The sequence below is a fragment of the Sesamum indicum genome, linkage group LG3 (assembly GCF_026168435.1).
Source record: "Sesamum indicum cultivar Baizhima isolate 11 linkage group LG3, ASM2616843v1, whole genome shotgun sequence".
Classification (NCBI taxonomy): Eukaryota; Viridiplantae; Streptophyta; class Magnoliopsida; order Lamiales; family Pedaliaceae; genus Sesamum; species Sesamum indicum.
In genome coordinates this window covers 14,650,797-14,671,728 of record NC_142659.1, presented here as the reverse complement: position 1 = coordinate 14,671,728, position 20,932 = coordinate 14,650,797, and the positions used below count along the sequence as shown (strand labels likewise).

General features: G+C 33.9%; 4 protein-coding genes across 4 annotated transcripts; 3 read left to right on the top strand and 1 right to left on the bottom strand.

The window, feature by feature from the left end:
* Nucleotides 1–167: 167 nt before the first annotated feature.
* LOC105157548 (uncharacterized) lies at nucleotides 168–4,911 on the bottom strand. The gene is made up of 7 exons (XM_011073957.3): nucleotides 4,241–4,911; nucleotides 2,417–2,552; nucleotides 2,164–2,245; nucleotides 1,704–1,879; nucleotides 912–1,049; nucleotides 648–787; nucleotides 168–553 (listed from the first exon to the last, which is right to left on the bottom strand). The coding sequence occupies exons 1-7, from the start codon at nucleotides 4,356–4,358 to the stop codon at nucleotides 294–296; spliced, it is 1,050 nt and encodes a 349-aa protein (XP_011072259.1). The 5' UTR covers nucleotides 4,359–4,911; the 3' UTR covers nucleotides 168–293.
* A 1,467-nt stretch (nucleotides 4,912–6,378) lies between these two features.
* Nucleotides 6,379–11,453, top strand: LOC105157547 (26S proteasome regulatory subunit 8 homolog A). The gene is made up of 9 exons (XM_011073956.3): nucleotides 6,379–6,732; nucleotides 7,734–7,831; nucleotides 8,381–8,605; nucleotides 9,463–9,525; nucleotides 9,606–9,769; nucleotides 9,941–10,097; nucleotides 10,217–10,315; nucleotides 10,531–10,641; nucleotides 11,141–11,453. The coding sequence occupies exons 1-9, from the start codon at nucleotides 6,537–6,539 to the stop codon at nucleotides 11,279–11,281; spliced, it is 1,254 nt and encodes a 417-aa protein (XP_011072258.1). The 5' UTR covers nucleotides 6,379–6,536; the 3' UTR covers nucleotides 11,282–11,453.
* Nucleotides 11,454–13,110: 1,657 nt separating this feature from the next.
* Nucleotides 13,111–13,809, top strand: LOC110011690 (uncharacterized). The gene has a single exon (XM_020692381.2). The coding sequence runs from the start codon at nucleotides 13,310–13,312 to the stop codon at nucleotides 13,661–13,663; it is 354 nt and encodes a 117-aa protein (XP_020548040.2). The 5' UTR covers nucleotides 13,111–13,309; the 3' UTR covers nucleotides 13,664–13,809.
* Nucleotides 13,810–17,839: 4,030 nt separating this feature from the next.
* On the top strand, nucleotides 17,840–20,489 carry LOC105157546 (BIIDXI-like protein At5g11420). The gene is made up of 3 exons (XM_011073955.3): nucleotides 17,840–17,976; nucleotides 19,149–19,661; nucleotides 19,754–20,489. Exons 1-3 carry the CDS (start codon nucleotides 17,901–17,903, stop codon nucleotides 20,287–20,289), a joined length of 1,125 nt encoding a protein of 374 aa, XP_011072257.2. The 5' UTR covers nucleotides 17,840–17,900; the 3' UTR covers nucleotides 20,290–20,489.
* The last annotated feature ends 443 nt before the right edge of the window (nucleotides 20,490–20,932 follow it).

Below are 20,932 nucleotides of genomic sequence, written 5' to 3'. Positions count from 1 at the left end.
TGACAAACAAATCGATCACCATGAAACAAAAACAACGAACTGTTTGAAGTTGTATTAGCGTCTTTGTTTCAATTGGCAAGAACGCTCACAGTATGACAGCAAGTCATTCTTCAATCATAAAATAAACAAAAGATGCACATTCAATCACACTTTTTTCACAAGGGATGTAAAAGATAACAAGATTAAGCTTCATCTTTATTTCAAAAGACAAATCGCTGAACATTTACGCCACCAATACAACCCGTTGACTCAGGCAAAAACTATATCAAACACATTAAAACACAATATATTGTTTATCCAGCCTGTGCCTTTTCACTGACGGTCTTATCTTCTTCGGCAATATGCGCATTCTCAATCTGACGAGCAACCTCATCTGCTGCATCTTTAACATTCTGGATAGGTCCATTGGAACCCGAAGTCTCTTGGTTGGTATTATTTTGAGGACCAGTCTGCCATATTCTAATAGTCCCATCTTCAGATCCAGAGGCATAAGATTCACCTCCCGGTGAGAAACGCACGCAGTGCACAGGACCATGGTGGCCTTTGTTGCAACCTACATGAGAGAGCCAAAATCAAGATCAAAATGTGAAAAGTAAGAAAAACATTTAGAATCCTCCTTAAGAATTAAAAGACAATAGCAAACTCACCGATTTCTGCTCCTGTGTGAAAATCGAATACATGAATCCACATGTCTTCTCCACTAGCTATGAACTTATTACCATACTTTGGCTCCAATGAAGCTGATTCCACAATGCAGGGCATGTCATAACTCTTTACCAACCCAAAGCTGTTGCATAAGTGCTCACACATGATTATACATGCTAAACCAGTGAAAATAACTTTGTCCAAGCATTTTATTCAGAAGTAGATAGACAGATTGACAAGTAGATAGAATTGATGAATTTACGTACTGATTTGCATCCCAGAACGTAACAGTTGACCCATCGGCAGTGGTTATATAGCGGCCATCTTGACTCACTTCAGCACTGGTTACAGAGGATTTGGTCTCAAGTGTCCGGACAATTGTGCCAGTTCTCACATCCCACAACCTACAGGTGTCAGTTCATACATTACATAAAATATATATCTAAGAATGTCAACGCATGGAACAGGACATTTTTTAACTTGCTGAAAGCATAACCAACATGGATGAACTGAATCGCTATCAGGAGATAATAAGTATTTTAATCGGCACTAAGAAAGACTAGGAGTTGTCAACAATAAGATTTTCTGAAATGAGGACATATATACAAGAAATTGCAACATCTCGAATGCATCAAACCTAGACAAATAGCATGCGTTGTGAAAAAAAGTAGGATGAAACTGACGTATCAGTGGATGTGAGGTAAAGGACGAACTTACAATATATCCATTCCAATGCATCAAACCATGACTTGTATTATGGACAAAGGGCAAGGATGAAAATTGATATATTGTTTGAAGATGTGGTGATTAATAGGATTTCATATAATACAGTATGATGAGTCACCTTCATGTCATCACGGCCCACACTCCTGCGTGAGTGAATGCATGCAATACATCTCTAACAGGTCGTTTTCCATTTCAAGATTTCTCCAAAAGGGAAACAAATCAAACTGAACGCAAAGAATTTCAAGTGCCAAAAATCAGCTTGAACAGACATTTTTTCTCCTGCTGCTGCAACCAGTTAAAGAAATAACATCAAATTGTCAATGACTACATACCTCACCCCACCCATATCGGTACAGGAACCTAAGATTGTTTGATCACTGTGGAGCCAAGCAACAGTTCTGACTGAACCAGGAGACTTCTCAATTTCCCTGGGAGGTGCATCAGGCCTATTTAAATCAAAAATGCGAAGGATTTTTTCCATTCCTCCAGTTAGCAGAAGGTGGGTATCCTGCAAATTGAAAAAAAACTTCATGATCACAATCCAGCAAATCTAATTATAGACATATCCTAGTTATAAGTCATAGAATTTTAATCCCTCACTTGACAGAAATTGTTCCTAAATCACTTCAAATAAGAAAAGATAAGAGCGTATTAGCACTTTATATTTGGAAGACATGAAAAAGACAAATAGTTCTCAAAACCCATTTCAAATAGGAAGTATTTCTATCCCAATAGCTCATATGGCCAAGACAAGAAACACTGCCTATGTACTCGGTACTTATAAACAGGTACCTCTGAGAAGGCACAAGCACGAACTATGTGCTTGTGCTCAAACGAGTGCAGTTCGTCCCCAGTTAATGCATCCCATAATTTCCTGCAGCCAAATTCAATTAGGGTATAAAGCTAATCATGGTGGTTAACCAAGTTCAGAATTTGGGAACAAATTTCTACATGCTGGTAGTTAAAAATTCAAATATTAGCATTTAATCTGATTTTCAATTTTTGCTGTAAAAAAAGAAGTCATGCTGAGAACTTAACCACGTACGCAGAAAAATCCGCAGATGCAGAGGCAGCACGTAGAGCATGCTTATCCAGGCAACAACTCCACACAGCACCCTTATGCCCTTGGAAGGTACCAATCCAGTCACCAGTCTCTCCATTTCTCAACATCGGCGTTGAGTCTGAAAAAAGATGCATACGTGCATAAATATTTAAGCATCATGGCATTCCAATTCATAAACATGTTGAGATTCATCCATACTTTGAGGAGATATGTTATCTGAAAGAGTGTTATTGAACTGCAAGGCCAAATTAGGGACTTATCCTCATGGAAATTTGGAAACCATACACATAAGAGTCATATACCAAAGTTCAGCAATGCAATTTTAGAACCTTGATTAGTTGCTTTACCATAATCATGTACATAGTTTACCATGAAAATGGTATGAATGAATCAGTCTGATCTAACCAACATACTGTTTATCGAGGCACAGCCTGATAATCAATTAAATCCAACTCCCTTAATCTCCATAAAGTAAAGAATCATACAACAATGTAAAACCAGATAAAAAGGTACAACTACACGAGAGGCAAATGGCTATTCAGGTCATGTTTACAAGAACTGAACTGGTGTATGCAACAATGTCGTTAATAGAGTTAGTCTTCATGCAGTACAGGTCTCAACTAGATGAATAATAGCAAACTGTTGTGTGACTAAGGGGCAATACTAGGCAATCTCCAAACAGCAAATACTTTTCCTATATTCATAAATGTTATTAAATATTTCTTCTGTGCGATTTTGCATGCATAAACCACAATTACTTGGGAGCAAACCATCTCCCCTTATCATATTTGTCCGTCTCTTTTAGTTAGTAGGCAAAAGTAAAAAAATTGTACCCCCCACACTCCTTTGGATTTGTTATCATTGTCCATCTCCAGACCAGCAATTTTAAGAACTGGCTTTTCAGGAACATATCCCAATGGTGTTTTACATGTCTACTAAGAATCTGTCCACTAAATGTGCTAGTCTGATCCTCAAGTTTATCAGAAACTGCCAGGCGAGGGAGATCCTCCCCACCAATAATCCAACACTCCAAAAACTCATCCTGTCCAATGGCACATGTGAGACACAGCAACCCGAATCCAATGAATGTATGAAATGGTGTATGGCATGCTCTAAAATTAAAAAGACAAATGGATAATCCCAATGACACTCTGATGGAGTGTCCAATGTATTTCAAACTTTTAAAAAGTTTTCTTTCTTTTTTTTTTTTTTTTGGGGGGGGGGGGGGGGCTATAAAATACTAACAAAAACAATCAAATATTCATAAACTTGATTGAATAGAAAAAAGTGATCTCATCTAAACTCACTTCCTCTGTGTTCTTTAATGTTACTTTTCCAAACTCAGATGCTTCTCTTGGCAAGAAAATAGTTCAAATATCACCTCTACTTACTATACTAATCTCACTATAAATCTTAACATTACACACACACACACACAAGCACATATATACATGTATACATGAGTGTGTTTTCTGTGCAAAAATAAGTAAAGTATATTGGATAATCACTTTGGGTCCCTGTGATTGTGTCAGTGTGCATTGACCATAGCTCCCCACTAATGCCCAAAGAAAATAACTTAATTCCAATAAACAAGGGTAGCTAACTATTGCATTTACTGAACCCAGCAGCACTAGAGTGAAAATGATCAAGTTAATTGCATCCGCCAGTATTTGAAGTAAAAAAAACAAGTGCGTAATCATAATGTTAAAGACAAAATAACAACATTCATCCATAGTTCTGCAGTTTCATCAAATAAATATTAGGGGTTAAAAAACACATTTTCAGTTAAAGGTATGTAAAAGTTACCCTTGCTTGCACTAACAAGGAAGAAACCATCAGGCGTTATCGGGCTGTAGAACAAATCCACAACTGGACGTGAATGTCCATGGCAAACCAATGGAGCTACAACCTTCTTCTTATCCATTCTTCAACTGCCCCAGATATAAACCCAATAAAAAACTTCCTTTCTAAAAATACAAGGAAAACTATTCACCCAACAGCAGAAGAACCCTAGTCCCCGATCCCACAAGAATTCAAGGACCAAAATTCACTCTTAAATTCTGACAATTGACACCAAAAAAAAAAAAAAAAAAACGCCCAATTGCCTGAAAAATGAAAAAGAGTGATATCTGATATCAAAATGAAAATGTTCCTTTCTTCTTCACGAAAATGCGATTTACAAAGTAAAAACAATAAAATTTCAGCAGATCAGATATGTTTGTAAAATATAACTAGTATCTTTGGTTGTATGTATGAGTAGTGGCGGCAATGAACACAGGTGGGAAACCCTAATCTTTGGAAGATTATAATCGGTTAAAATTCTGAGCGGATCCACACCTCCTAACCCTAGATAGATCAATTTTATTGGTTAATTGTGGTCAAATTAGAAGACAAAAATATCTAAGGGAGAAATTGAAACTCCATCATAGGTACAGAAACTGTACTGTAGGGCTAGGCGCAGGATGGTTAGACACGCCCTCTCTTATTTATACACAAATTTTCGCTGTCCGTTTTACTTTCTCGTTTTCCTTTCCCAGGGTCTCAGTAGTTTTTGCATTCAAGCCCCTCATCTTTGAACAAATTGTACAATTGACCCTGTGAAATTTAATTATTTCGTATGACGTCCTCGAATTTTATGAAAACTTGTCATATATAATACAAGAGTAAAATTTGTCATTAATAACACTTTGATAACTAAATAATTATAAATGACTCAATTGTTATAAAAATTTCACTATTAATGTCGTTTTGATACTCAATTAATGTTTGTCATTTATTTTTTCTATTATCTTTCACATTAATGATTCATCGATTATTCAATTTTTTTTTTAAAAAAGAACTCCTAAAAAATTGGCCAACCTAATTGACCTTCGAGCCCACGCCCAATTAGGATAAAATCAGCAAGTTAAAAATGCACAAAACTCAAAGAGCAAAGAACCACCTCCATCCAACTAATATTTATTGGCGAGATCGACTCAATTTTCAACCAGATTGAATCAATATGTTGTTAATACTCCACACCTCATGAGACATGTCAGTAGGGATAAATTTGTCATTCGAAACTTTTTGGATAAGGCAATATATGCAACTACTCCTCCCCAAAAAGATTGTCTGTATGCAGGTTATATTTTTCTTAATATAGAACACGAATAATATAATGTATAGTTGGACCAATGATATATCATTAACTAAACCTTTTAAGGAATTTGGGCACATTCAAAGTGTGCTTAATCGCATTCAACAGCTCATGAAGTCTGATATAATTATAAATATTCTTTTCTATTTAAAAAATTATAAATATTTATCTAAATCAGCGATCGTCTAAAAAATATCCCATTGCAATAAGTTATTACAAAGGAAAATTTGTTAAACGACTATTAATTCTAAGAAAATATTTTATTTTTTCAAACAATGATAACGAATTTATAATTATAACAAACACTAGAAAATTTGTTCTAATTTACCCTAAAAGAAAACTATGATGCAATGTTAGAGAGATAAAAAATTTGTGAGAATATATATATAATATGGAAGAAAAAACTATCAAAATATAGTTATGCTAAGATCGACATCCTTAACATGTGGTAAATTTATATAAATTATTTCTATTTTTGAATGTTGAGATCACTATTTAAAGACGTCAACAAATATTACACAAATTAATAATATTTTTTAAGTGACGAGAGTATTTTTTATAATTATACAAAAAATAAGGATGATATATGTAAATAGACGATAGATAAGAAGGTTTAAATGTAATTGTATCTAATAAATATCATGATATGCCGGCTAATAAATGAAAAGGCTCTGCTTAGCACAAAATATGGAGTGAAGTGTAAGATTGTAAATCTCGAAGGGGCAAAAGAATATTATGTGTAAAAGAAGGGCATCTTGACAATTAACTGAAATGTATCCTTCTTTTATTTCATGTTCCAAATAAAAGGGAAACAAAAATTCCAATAAATTAGGCGGTGAAGCTCAGGAGTCAGGTAAGCAGCCAGTACGAAGACAAGAAATCTCATAGCCTATATAGCTTGAGAAAGAGGAAAATCACTTGTTCTCCGATCAATAGAGATATCAAGAGGTGATTTTATAGGTTATAATGGCGAGTGCGGCGATGGAGACTCGGAAGGTGGAGGATGCGAAGCCGCAGCACCATCAAGGCGGTGGCGTCGGTGGGGGGGAAGGGCTCCGCCAGTATTACCAGCAACGCATTCAGGATATGCAGCTGCTAGTCCGTCAAAAAGTTCACGATCTCCAGCGCCTAGAAGCTCAGCGCAATGACCTCAATGGCCGAGGTTTTTTACTTTTTTCTTTTCGCTGCCTTTTCGCCTGAATTTGTATGTGTTTCTTATATCTTTCTTCTCTTCCCCCCCATTTTCAAACTAAGACCTTGGAATTGAAGCTCCTCTACGATTTATTTATTTATGGTGGTCAACTGTTGATATTGCGATTCACTAATGAGTTTATAGGGTTCCTTTGGATTTCGTCTGTCTTAATTTTACTTTCACTCGTAGTTTAGGCTTCTCGTTAGGTACAGTCGTTTACCTGTTATTTCCGGGAAGCATGTTATGAATTTAATTTAGCTACTGAGAACATGTATACATTTGTTGGATGATGGGAAAAGCGATTCAAATAAAATACAGCTTTGAAATTCGTTGTGGATGATGCTAGCTTGTGAATAAGCTTGACGTTCGTCATTCGTTCAGTGCTGAAATTTTAATCTCTCTTTGGTTTGGGGTTTTTCCTCTCTGTTGATGCATGAGGGATTTTGCCTTTTCTTTCTTATTCTTTTAAAGAAAATTGTTGCTGTAGTATTGATTTACTGAGTAAGAGGTTTTTATCTGGTACCATTGATTCTTGCTTGTTTATGTTTGTATGTGCTGGTAGCATATGATTTTTTGTGGGGAAATGAGCTAAAAATTGTAACAGAGTAAAGTGTATACTGTATAGTTCATTATTGAGTAGGATGACATGAAACTAAATTTAGAGGTTCTACTCCCACGCACAAAAGCTTTATTCTGTTTCATTTTTGGCTCATGCAGGGGCATACTTCTGTGAAATGCGTTATTTGTGTCTTTTGCATTGTATTTGTTAGGCAGGAGCCCTCTTGTTCTTCATGCTTTAATTTATGGTTCAAAACTTCGAGCAACGATAGAATTAATATTTGATTAGCATGAACTAGCTGGGCAGTGGACCTCGGGGAAGAGAATAGATGATTTAAGTTCAACATATTAGTGGTGGGGATTTGCTGTGTGCCTAATATTCTTCTAAGAAAAATTTTGTTCCTTATGTTCAGTGAGGTCATTAAAGGAAGAATTGCAGCTCCTTCAGGAGCCTGGATCTTATGTTGGCGAAGTTGTCAAAGTTATGGGAAAATCGAAGGTCCTTGTCAAGGTAAGCAATTGTTTCTGCTCTCAAAATGTATTTGTTTACCTTTTATGGTTGGTTATTGTTGATTTTTTTCTCTTACTTTGTTGTTTCCTGCCTTTACCAACTCGTATGTTGTTATTTGGTTACCAACTTTTACTCTGCTTTGCTTTATGGATTATGTTCCCTTCTATTTATCAAAAAGAATGCATTGTCATTCCATGTGAGGACCTCTTTACACATGCTCGAACCATTGATTTTATGTCTGCGTGTGTATCTTAAGCGGCTTACTCTCTCTCTCTCTCTCTTATGTATATGTACTTTCTCTTTTAAGCATTGAATCGTAAAGGATATCTTTTGACACTGCATCTGAGGGGAGGTAAACCACTTCTCTAATGCCTACAGCGATATTTGAAAGGGATGCTATTTTTGTTTATTGATAATTTCCTCCTTGTCGGTTTTGAGAAGTTGTTCTTAGTTTGTGCAGATATTGGTATACACGAAAAAATACTTCTCCTGTCTCCTCTGCCGGATAGGCATTTCAATATTGAAGTTTTTGTGATATCTTCTGCATAGGTACATCCTGAAGGGAAGTATGTTGTTGACATTGACAAGAGCATTGACATCACCAAGATAACTCCTTCAACCAGAGTTGCTTTACGTAATGATAGCTATGTGCTCCATTTGATTCTTCCAAGTAAAGTAGATCCATTGGTGAATCTTATGAAAGTAGAAAAAGTTCCAGATTCTACTTATGACATGATTGGTGGTCTTGACCAGCAAATTAAAGAGATAAAGGAGGTGCATATATTGGAATGCTTTCTCTCTTGTTGCTTTGTGTTGAAGATTTCTTTCAATTGCATCTTCAAGTTTCTACTACAAGTGAAATTCTTTACCATCTTTGCCTTCTTGTTGTCTTTTATGGCTGTCCGATTTTTTTTTTTTTAATTTTTTATATCTTTTGATGGTTCTGGAAAGTGCATTTATACATTTTCTGTTCTTCAAAATTTTTCTCCCTTCCGAGGTAAATTGAACACTAGTTGGGTCAGAAGCTATTCTTCATTGCTTGCTCTATCCTCAAATTTTTAATGCCTTAAATTTATCTTTTTAATAATTAAAAGGATAGCTTTGATCCTCAGGAAGCCTTCCGACGAAATTTCTGAAAAAAGTTAGGTCAATTACCAGCAATTTATTAGCTTTCTTGGTCATATTTAGCTTTGATAAATAAAACGTACCTGAGGAAGAAGGGAATTACCAACCCTAAGCATTTTAACAAGGTAATAAAAATTTCTAGGTTCGAATTGAGGGCTGAAGAATAATGATTCAACATAGTATTAAGTGTATCAGTAGTAACTGTGCCTGTACAGCATATCCAATATTTTAGTGGATTAGGTTTTGTGACTAAATTAATTTAAAGGTTATAGGAAACAGGATCTGCCTAACATGTTTGTCCATAGTATGGTTTTATGTTTTAATGCTAAAATAGTTGTTAGAAGCGAGTATATCCTGCAATTGTAACGTCAGGTTGTCTATATTCAAATACATCTAGCAAAACTAAGTCTGTGATCGTAACCTGCAAACTTCTAGAATTGCTAGCTATGGTCTTTCATCTACGCAAAATTTATAACCTTCATTTTGCGGTTGTTTTTACTTCGTAGGTTATTGAACTTCCAATCAAACATCCTGAATTGTTTGAGAGTCTTGGAATAGCTCAACCTAAGGTAATGTCATCAATTTGTAATAGTTATATCTTCATACTTGGGATTAATTCTAATTGGTTTATATCCTTGAATTACCCAAGGGAGTCTTGCTATATGGGCCTCCCGGCACAGGTAAAACACTGCTTGCCAGGGCAGTGGCTCACCATACTGACTGCACTTTTATCCGAGTCTCTGGATCTGAATTAGTTCAGAAGTACATTGGAGAAGGCTCTAGGATGGTCAGAGAACTTTTTGTGATGGCCAGGTTCGTTGCCTTGATCCATATATATTTTCCAAATTATGTGTTCCTCTTATTTATCTTTTGCTGCACTGATCATCTTCTTTCCGTTGCCATGCATGCTAGGCGAATAGATGTATGTCTTCAATATGTTCTTTACTTTACCCTGCCAACCGCTTAGTGATGGTATTTTGACAGAGAGCATGCTCCATCAATCATCTTCATGGATGAAATTGATAGCATTGGATCTGCTCGTATGGAATCTGGAAGTGGCAATGGGGATAGTGAAGTTCAGCGAACTATGCTGGAGCTTCTCAATCAGCTTGATGGTTTTGAAGCATCTAATAAGATAAAAGTATGTACTTCACCTTCTGGTTTCTTTGTTGATTCTACTATGAAAACATCTTAGTTTTGAAATAACAATCTGGAAATTGAAAGTAGAGATGAAGTTTTATGCATGAATGACCTATACAGGTCTTGATGGCTACCAATAGGATTGACATTCTGGACCAAGCTCTTCTTAGACCAGGAAGAATTGATAGGAAAATTGAGTTCCCAAATCCCAATGAAGAGGTATGCTGCTTGTGCTTAGTAGATCTTCTTTTCCATTCCCTGCATATTCCTTTATACTTTGCAGTAGCTGCTGCTAGTATGACTGCTAGCGGAAATCTTTAAAACCCCCAAGTCTTTTTTCCTTAGATTCTCATTTCGCTAGTAGTTTCTTCAACCTTTCGGATAACAAAGCGAATCCCATTTTCCACCTGGCTAATTGTTTGAAATTATTTCAGTCTCGGTTTGACATCTTGAAGATTCACTCAAGGAAAATGAATTTGATGCGAGGAATTGATCTGAAAAAGATTGCTGAGAAAATGAATGGAGCATCTGGTGCAGAACTCAAGGTATGTCTTATTCTCCTTAATCTTTGTGTTATTTGATAATGATGTACCTTTATGCATCATTTATCTCCAACAACATAAATTCCTTAGATCAATAATATAATTTACCACACATGTTATATATTTGAATGCATTAGCTCTGGATCTGTTTATGAAATTACAGATGCACTAATTTTTCATTGGAGAGCTTATGATTGGGATTTAGTTGGATGGTTTAGTGGAATCTGAGCAAACTTTGCTTCTTGTTGGGCAAATCTGTAAAATCTAATAAATGACCATGCCTGTCCTGCCAAGGTAGCTCATTGCTTAGTTGCAGGGATCTCATGTTTACCAGTTACAGGTCTTGGGATCTGATCTAACTCTACACTGAGAAGAACAGTAATAAATTGTCTTCTACATATCTTCTAAACATAATATATATATATATATATATATATTAATATATAATAATAATTCTGAGGTAAATCATGAAAGAGAACTTAATTACGTTGTTTTTTGGCAGGCCGTTTGCACTGAAGCGGGAATGTTTGCCCTGAGAGAAAGGAGAGTTCATGTTACTCAGGAGGACTTTGAGATGGCTGTTGCCAAGGTTATGAAGAAAGAAACAGAGAAAAATATGTCTTTGAGAAAGCTTTGGAAGTAGATTATATATAGGTCTGGCAACTACAAACGTTGTTGATCTGGTGTGGGTTACCAACATTATCCCAGGTGAGTGCTTGAACATGAATGTAACCACTTTTGATAACCCATATCTTATCATGAATTCGTGCCTTCTGTTTCTGTACTTCACTAATGGAAAGAAGTTAACTTTTCAACCTTTGAGTGAATAATGGTCCTAATCTTTGTTGTTTTTGTTATTATTGCCAACTAAAGAGGTCCTTAAAATCAAGTAGTATATTTACACATGTTAAGACCACCTCCATGGAGAAGGGGCAAAATCAGCACTTTACTAATTCAACGACGAGTCGCCTTATGCAGTTTTAAAGTTAAATGTGTTTTAACATCTAGTTTCCTGGATTTTTGAGTTGAAATTCTTTACTGACATATGGATCTCTTATTGGCAAAATTATATATAAAAAAGATAGTAATCTTACGGATGATTAGTCGCGGTTATAAACTTTACAATTTGCTATAATTTGTCCCTGTGGGATGACGAAGTTACATGGGTACATGCACAGGCAAGGAAAAATAGGTGGTGTGATTCCGATTTTGTTGTTAAGAGTGGAGGTTTAGTTGGTGTGATTGTGAAGAAGGAAAAATGAGTGAGGGGGCGTTGGTTTGCCTTTGCCAGGGTGGTGCTTATAGTTCTGAATAAGGCTCTATCCATCAGCCTTGTAAAAAGAATTTGATGATGATTAAGATTAATTAACGAGTTCCAGTTCCAGTTTTAGTTTTGTTGATATTAGCTCTCTGTGTCACATACTTCGCAAATTAAATTAAAAACGAGGTATTCACATTAATTATTTTTCACCAACTTATCAAAATATATAAATCTTTATTTTGATATATATATTAAATAAAATATAAGATGTCATAAAATTTATTAGAAAACCTTAATTCGATAATCTGTTCTATTCGCGCCTCTAATTGCACAGGTTTTGACCAGAAGCTTTTTTTATTTTTAAAGTAGCTAACTAAATAAAAGGGATAATTCCTCTAGTAAAGTTTGGTGTAACTACGTATAGATTTTTTGTGGTTTTAAAAAATTATATTTAGTATATATGAGATTTATTTTTATCTAATAAAGCATTTTGTTTAATAAATTTGAGGAATTTTGACTAACTGAGAAATTTAGTTGTTAGAACATAAGTAAATTTTAAGATTAATAGATGCAATTTTGTAAATATTATGGCGCTTATGTGTAATAGAAACAACGGTATAATTATACTAAATAGAGTCGATAGTTTTACTTTTCTTTTTTAAGATTTGATGTAATTTCAGTGATTTGAAAATTTAATTTAGTATTTTTTAGGTTTGCTTACGCCTAGTTCTTACGTTTGTTCAAATTTATAAGATTTGCTGATATTAAAAAAAAAAATTGAATAAAAAAATATTACTTTTTATTGATTTATTAATATTAGAAGTTAAATAACAAACTTTTGTTTAAATCAAATTATTCTTATATATCGTCATATATTAATATATTTTCACCGTCATAAGAATAATTTTGGTAGAAAAAATTTATTTGACGTGCAATAAGTTAGTAATAATTCAATAAAAAATATTTTTTTATTAATTTTTTAATATGAAAAAAATTTTAATTAATAAAAAAATATTTTTATTAAATAAAAATACATTTTAAAATTATTAAATATAATTTTTTAGATTAAAAAAATTATATTTAATGACACTAAAGCTTACGGGAATAGAATAACCATGAATATGTCAAAGGAAAATTAAATTTAAATATTTATCTCGGATAATGAAAGTGAGATCAACTTGCCTCATCCCTTTGATTCCTGTCAAATCCGGTGTCATTTTCGGGGGACTAACTCCAAACGACAAAAAGCGCAAAAGCGAAGAAAAATCGTGCCTTAATGAGCAGAGAGGTCCGTCTTTTCCACGTAGACAATCTTATCCATTTCCTCCACCTTCTTCATCAAGTCTAGAGCACACCAAACCCACTCTCAATACCCTTTTTCCTCTCACTACCATCAACCAAATCTCATCAATGGCCTCCACAGTTCACTCTTTCCGCACTCCCATCGTCTCTTCCGCCGCACCGCCGAACCCCCGTAACCGCAGAAACCCGCCTGCCGCTGCCCAATCCAACAACTGGTGGACCCCGATCTTCGGCTGGTCCTCGGAGCCCGACTACATTGGCGGCGGTGTCAAAACCGAAGCGGGTCCTGCCCAAGCCGAGAACGGATCGCGCGGGGCAGAGAAGAACTTGTTCCGTGGTTGCTTCACGGAGGAGAAGGCGAAGGAGCTGCGTAAAAAGACGATAGAGACCTCCACTTTTCACGATATTATGTACCACTCCGCGATCGCCTCCAGACTCGCTTCGGATGTGTCGGGTCGTTGAGTCGGGTCAAGTAATAATCAGTCTGTCCATTGTGTATTTTTCTTTTCTTTTCTTTTAATTCAGTTTGTACAAATAAATAGTGCCGCATTTGGATGTAATTGTAGACGGCTAGTAAATGTATTTTGGGCTCTTCGACTTTTTGATCATATTATATCCTTTCAATTTCTGAATGCAGTAAACATTATTAATAAATTACTAAAAATATTAAATCATCACGAAAAAAGAGTTTGAAACTTATTATTTAAAATAGATGTTTATACAATTTTTTGATAAATGAGAAGGTATGGGTGACAACCCACAAATCCATTTAGAAGGATTGTGCCTGAATTGTGTGTCAACTAATGTTGCTATAATTGATATACCATCGCTAAAAATTAAGGTGTAATTAGGTGGGAATGAACACCTACGTCTATCATGCCCCTATATTATTTGTATAGGTCTAGCGGAGAAATGAGCATTTTAGAATGAGAAACACGTGGATTATTATGGAATCTTGGTCGCATAAAAGCTCATCAATAGTTCTAGTTTGTCTAGGTGAATAGGACGAATACATTATTATTCAAGTTTATTTGAATTATTATTAAAATTAAGATAAATGCATTTGAATTTTAGTTGGTTACTAACTGGATCGAATAAATAAAAGTTGAATTCAGGTTGTTTGATATTTTAAGTATATTGTATAATGTTTTCACTAATTGAATAAAGTTTGAAAGGAGTTTCAAAATTTTATTGAAAAATTCTTAATATTTTTTTAGTTTGTTTTACTAACTTCAATAATTAAACGAGTTTTTATCCGATTAATTTTAATTACATAACTAATAATTTTATTTAGAATTTATTCCGTTTAGACCCCTTGAAAATATAAAATTCCACTTTTCTAAAGGTTTTGAAGTTTTACTTATATATTTTTTTTTAAAATTTTCGTTACAATTGACTCCTTTATGTTAGGATTTGAATAAAAAATACTGATATTTATAAAAAAAATATATATAAATTTTTAACTTTGTCCATTATTTAATATTTTTACGTATATTTTTATACTTATTAAGGAATATTTTATATATATATAAAGAGTAACGTTAACATCATTACATTTATTTTCTTACAAGTACAAAATTATTATATTAGAATGTTAATGAGGTGTAAAATCAAGAAATTATATAATTTTTTTTAATATTAATATTTTTCATTTAAATCATAACAACAGAAGCCAAAAATAAGTATTAAATTTTTAAAAGAGGTATAAATATAATTTTAAAACTTCTTTGAAGATAATATAATTTCGTAATTAATTTTTTTTTAAAAATGTTGGAGGCTCAAAGAAAGCCCAGTGATGGACTTTGTTTCATAAGTTGAAAACGGGAACTATATTGAGTTGGACTCCGAATACGGATCCATACAGTGGGAGGTCCAATTCTCACAGCTTATATTTCTAAAATCTAATTAATAATAATAATAAAATAAATAAATAATAACACAATAATTTTATTTATTTATTAGTTAATTACTACACACACGCCAAGATTAATTGCTTGCTAACTACCAAATCATGCGTGATTAAGAGGTCACTAATTGCACATGCCGGTGGGGTTTTTATCTATACACATTTGTTGCCGACCAACAATCAACAAAATTAAGCATACCCTATGATAGGAACGTATTATACCCGTTTGAAAAAAAAAATATAAATAATCCTAAAAAAATATTAAAATATCACCATATATAACGGATTCACATCTTTCTATTTCGAGTTGAGTTGTTCGACTCGACTTGTTCCAATGAGTCGAGATCTAAATCATAGATCCTCTGACTACTCATGATTTGAGATGACGCCACATGAACTAGTCAGGTATGCACATTTAGCCCTGTAGATACCCTTATTCTATTGCATTTATAGTAAAAATATATTTATTACAATTTACAAGCATTAAACATCTCTAATTCACATTATTCTATCTTGACCTCGAGCTGATTTAAGCATTAAAACTTAACGGACTTTTATTTTCTCAGAAACCACACTTTAATCTAAATATATATGCTCAGAGATAGCTACTTTCGACCCGAATTGCCCTGAAACTGATCACTTGCAATTAAATTCTTCAATAATCATAATTAAAAAAAATAAAGTAAATGGAATTTCTCAATTCCTCAATCAATACATGATATTGAGGCGCACATGGGGTGCAGGGGAACAGTGTACCCAGATCTTGAAATTCCCCATTTTTATTTTATTAATTTGATAATTATGCTGTATGTTCTGCTGGCACATCTCTCCAGATATCATTAGTTAATTAATTAATTTTTTTTAAAATTTTGGAGGAAATATTCAGTAGAAAGGGAGAATCCTATTTAATTTTTGTGGTGCTGAGTGATGGTAGCTTCCTAGAAGTTCAGCCATGCTTTATTCTATCACCATGCATGTGCATGTGGTGGCAGGCACAAGAAAGACCTTCAGGGTCAGTTTGGTAATTTTTATTTTATTTTTAAACCATCATCTTATATAAAATTTAAACTGTTAAAAATGCGATAATTATTTAAATATTTAATATCTTGTAGACGATGTTTTATGAAATTCTACTATAGTTGTTCTAATAGTGAAGAATTGAAACTTTATATATACTTAGATCGAAATTGTGCCCTGTGATGAAATCAATGTAACTTAGACGTCAGCGTGTCCACAATTAAAACTTTTCGATGGTCAAATTATTCAACTGGTAATAAATATAACATAGCTTTAAGAAGGGGAAAGATAACGTTATTTATAGTTTGGGCTTGGTATGGAACCACAAGGGGCATATATCACATATCCGATAATCTGGTGTTTGGATTTAATTGGGCTGATGTGATTTAAAAAACACGTTAATTCTCTATTTTGTATGAGTATTTTTGGATTCATTGAAGAGCAGTTTGATGAACGATAGTATATTTTTTGACTCATTAATTTAGTGAATGATAATATTGTACCCATATAGAAATTATGGTAATAAACTCATATGGTAACAAAAAATGGATGAGAACCTAATAGATCGTTAAAATCAAAGAGGTATTGATGATTTTTCAAACAATAAAGGGATATTCGATAATTATACCAAACTTTACTACCTTAACCCTCGAACCCAATATTTTTTACATTAGACCCAGTCACAATCCCATCCTCATTCACATTAAAATAAGTATTTTAAATACCAATTCAAGTACAATAATACTCACTCATAAACTGCCCGACTCAGCGTACATTGAAACACAAAGAATCAAGAAAAGTGGAAGACAATTTAGATGTAGTAAGACAAGAAAGCCCCTGGGGAGACCAGAAAACAGGCTGCCTGGATGGTCATGTGTGTTATGGGATGGCATGTCCCAAACCTGCCCCAGTTAAAACCTAACCACAATGTCAAACTTCCAATTATGATGAGTTTGATGTTATTAATGTTGCTTGAAAAGCCCTAAACACCTGTCCATAAATAATAACTATTATAATTATAATACACTAAACCCCAGATATTCCTTCCACCCCTGCAATTTTGGTGATTGATTGTTAGGGTTGGAGATTTCTTCACAAAGTTTCTATTCTGTTTTTTCTGTAAGAATTGCAGGTGCATCCTGCCCTTTTTGCATCCTCTGCCTCATAATTGATTATAGGGATATAAATTACAAAAGAGTTTTTATGATATTTATCATAATTATTATTTGATTTATGTATTAATTAATTATTTATGTGTTTCATTACCTATTATATTTATATATAAATTGGGTTTGGAAAATGCCAAAATATATGAATTTTTATTAACCCGAATGAGATAAACAACTAATGAGGTTTTGCTCGATTAGTAAGGTCGAAATCTTACAATCAAAAGGTTGTGAGTTCGAATCCCACGAATATGAATGTATATGTTTGTTTTTATAGTGGTTTGTTGTTTTCTTATTTTGTTTAGATGTGTTCGCTGATTTGCATTATAAATGTATAATTTATTGAATAATGTAATGAATTACATACTAAGCAAGAGAGAAACGGCATTAATTTAAACACCAAAATGACTAAAATGGCCCCAACCATTTAGGTTTAAAAATAATTAAAAAAAAAACAGGTGGCATTTGTTGTAATTTCGTCGAAATTGGGGGGCCTTCTCATTTAGAAAAACGCATAAATACCCTTCCATCCTTCTCCATTTTGATTCAAGCATCTCTACTCTCCTCTCCCTATCCCAAAAACACACACACACACACACACAAAGCCAAGATGAAGAAAGTGAACATATTCACACTACTACTTGTACTTTTTTCCACCTTCACCATTGCATTGTGCTTAACTGATGGTACGTACCCTTTCAACTCCTTCACCTCTTCACAATAACCATTTCTACTCTTCGTGTCATCGTGAGACCTCATCTTCATCACTTTAATATTTTATAAAAATAATTTTTCTGATCATTTTATCTGTTATATTGTATGAAAACTCTCAACATTTCTCTTAATTTCTTTAGGGCTTCATTAAGATTTTTTAGAATTACAAATATTTCTCGTTGTTTAAAAAATTACAAATACATATTTGGAATTAACGATCATCTAACAAACACCTCTCTACAACGAGTTGTCATGAGGAGGTATTCGTTAGACGGTTGTTGATTCTAAAGGGTATTTGTATTTTTTTCAAACAATTAGAGTACTATTAATTATGACAAATTTAAAAAAGTCTACTTTAATATACCCTTTCTTTCAACGTTAGTTACAAATCATGCACATTTCTCATTTATTCTTCTCCTTTTCTAATAAAGTTTTCTAATGTTCCAGTTGATATATGAAGCTGGCTATGAGAAAATTTAATATTTTGATCAATTTTCGGATCATAGTGTATATGGTGTAGCTTTTAAATATATAATTAGATTACTTTGGAAGAATCAGATGTATGATGCTAAAGACTGTGACGATGAATATTATTACATTACTGCAATAATTTATGAATTATGATATAAATTTGTCACATGCATGTTTGTCGTGACAGCCCATTAGATGTTACGGAATTAGATTAATTTAAGTGTAATTGTGTTTTAATTTGCAACATTTAAATATTTGAATTTATGACATAATTATTATGGTTGTACCTCTACGAACCAACGAACCCTATTTAAATAATACAAAAGGATAGCATGAAATTCTTGAATTTTTAGAGTACCAATGGGATCATTTATGACTTGGCGATGGTTTCAATTCTAAAGCCTAGTAACTGAATTTTGGGCACTTTCTAGTACGTCAGCCATGTTGCATCTTGGCCCAAATCTCAAAATTCATGATCCCCTTCTTTATTTAATAGACATAGCACGTGACATCTTTGTTTTGGAAGGTGTGATGAATTAACTCAAATATTACGTTGAGGACAATGATAAATATCAATCACATATTAGCATGACACTGTTATAACATTGTTTATATACATAATGACAATATATTTATATCATTAAGTTTTTAATCTGTTTGAACTTTTTTTTAGGATTATTACCAAATGGCAACTTCGAGTATGGGCCCAAGCCCTCACAAATGAAGGGAACCAAGGTGATAGACCCCCATGCCATACCCTCTTGGGAGATCTCGGGCTTCGTTGAGTACATAACTTCGGGCCACAAACAAGGCGACATGCTGCTGGTGGTGCCGGAGGGTGCCTCGGCCGTCCGCCTCGGAGATGAAGCATCCATCAAGACCAAAGTCAAGGTCACAAATGGCATGTTCTACTCCCTTTCATTTAGTGCTGCTAGAACTTGTGCACAAGAAGAGAAGTTGAATGTGTCGGTTTTGCCCAATAAGGAGTCCAAGGACTGGGGCATTTTGCCGATACAAACTGTTTATAGCAGTGATGGTTGGGATTCTTACTCTTGGGGCTTCTTGGCCCAATCCAACGACATTGAGATCATGATCCATAACCCCGGAAAAGAAAAAGATCCGGCTTGTGGGCCACTTATTGATTCAATTGCACTCAAGGCTTTGCCCAATCCCAAGAGACAAAGAGGTGAATTTTGAATTTTTATCTCATGTTCACCCAATGTAGTTCTATACCTAAAGATATTATTTTTTACATATATTCTTTTTTATATGATGTAGGTAACATTTTGAAAAATGGAAACTTTGAAGAAGGTCCGTATATCTTCCCTAACACATCTTACGGTATCCTTATTCCACCTAACATCGAGGATGACCACTCTCCGTTGCCTGGATGGATGATTGAATCCCTAAAAGCTGTGAAATATGTAGACTCTAACCACTTTGCGGTGCCCGAGGGTAAACGAGCAGTTGAATTGGTGGCTGGAAGGGAAAGTGCACTAGCACAAACAGTGAGGACTGTGCCTGGAAAAACTTATAACCTTATATTTTCAATAGGTGATGCAAAGAATTCCTGTGAGGGGTCGATGACAGTTGAGGCCAATGCGGGTAGAGACATTCTCCAAGTTCCTTACGAGTCGAAGGGCAATGGAGGGTTCAAACGTGCTAAGCTTAGGTTCAAGGCAGTGTCTTCACGTACTAGGGTCAGATTCCTGAGCACATTTTATCATATAAAGAGCGATAATTCTGGTTCTTTATGTGGTCCCATTATTGATGACGTGAGGTTGGTCAGTATTCGATATCCAGGACATGTATAAGCGAAAATAAACATGATAAATCACAACTCGTCATCATCAACAAAGTTACTAAATTGAGTTATCTTTTTCTTTTCTTAGGTCCTCTTTCCTTATGACATAAGGAAGTGGGTTTCAAGTTATTTTACAATGTTCTTTACGTGTAACTATATATATCCTTACAAGTTCAAAAGAATGATTCCACTTTTTCTTTTGCATGCATATATACCCACTCTTGGTATATCTTATGTTGTGTTGGGCTATGTGTGTAAAGCATAATTAGTTGACAGGAATTTCAGATATTGTATTTTAATTTTTATTTTATTTGGGATGTATTATAATAAATTTTTTCAAATTTATCATAATTATAAATATTTTATTATTATTTAAAAAATTATAAACATCTCTTTTTGATTAAGATTGTCTAATAAATATCCTTCTACACTGTCACGAGGGAGTATTTATTAGATAATTAGTAATACTTGAGGGATATTAAATTTTTAAATAACGAAAAGATAATTATAATTATAAGAAATTTTAAAGAATAACATGAAAATCTTGAATTTATGACATAATTATTATGGTTGTACTTCTACTAACCAACGAACCCTATTTAAATAATACAAAAGGATAGCATGAAAGTATTGAATTTCTAGAGTGCCAATGG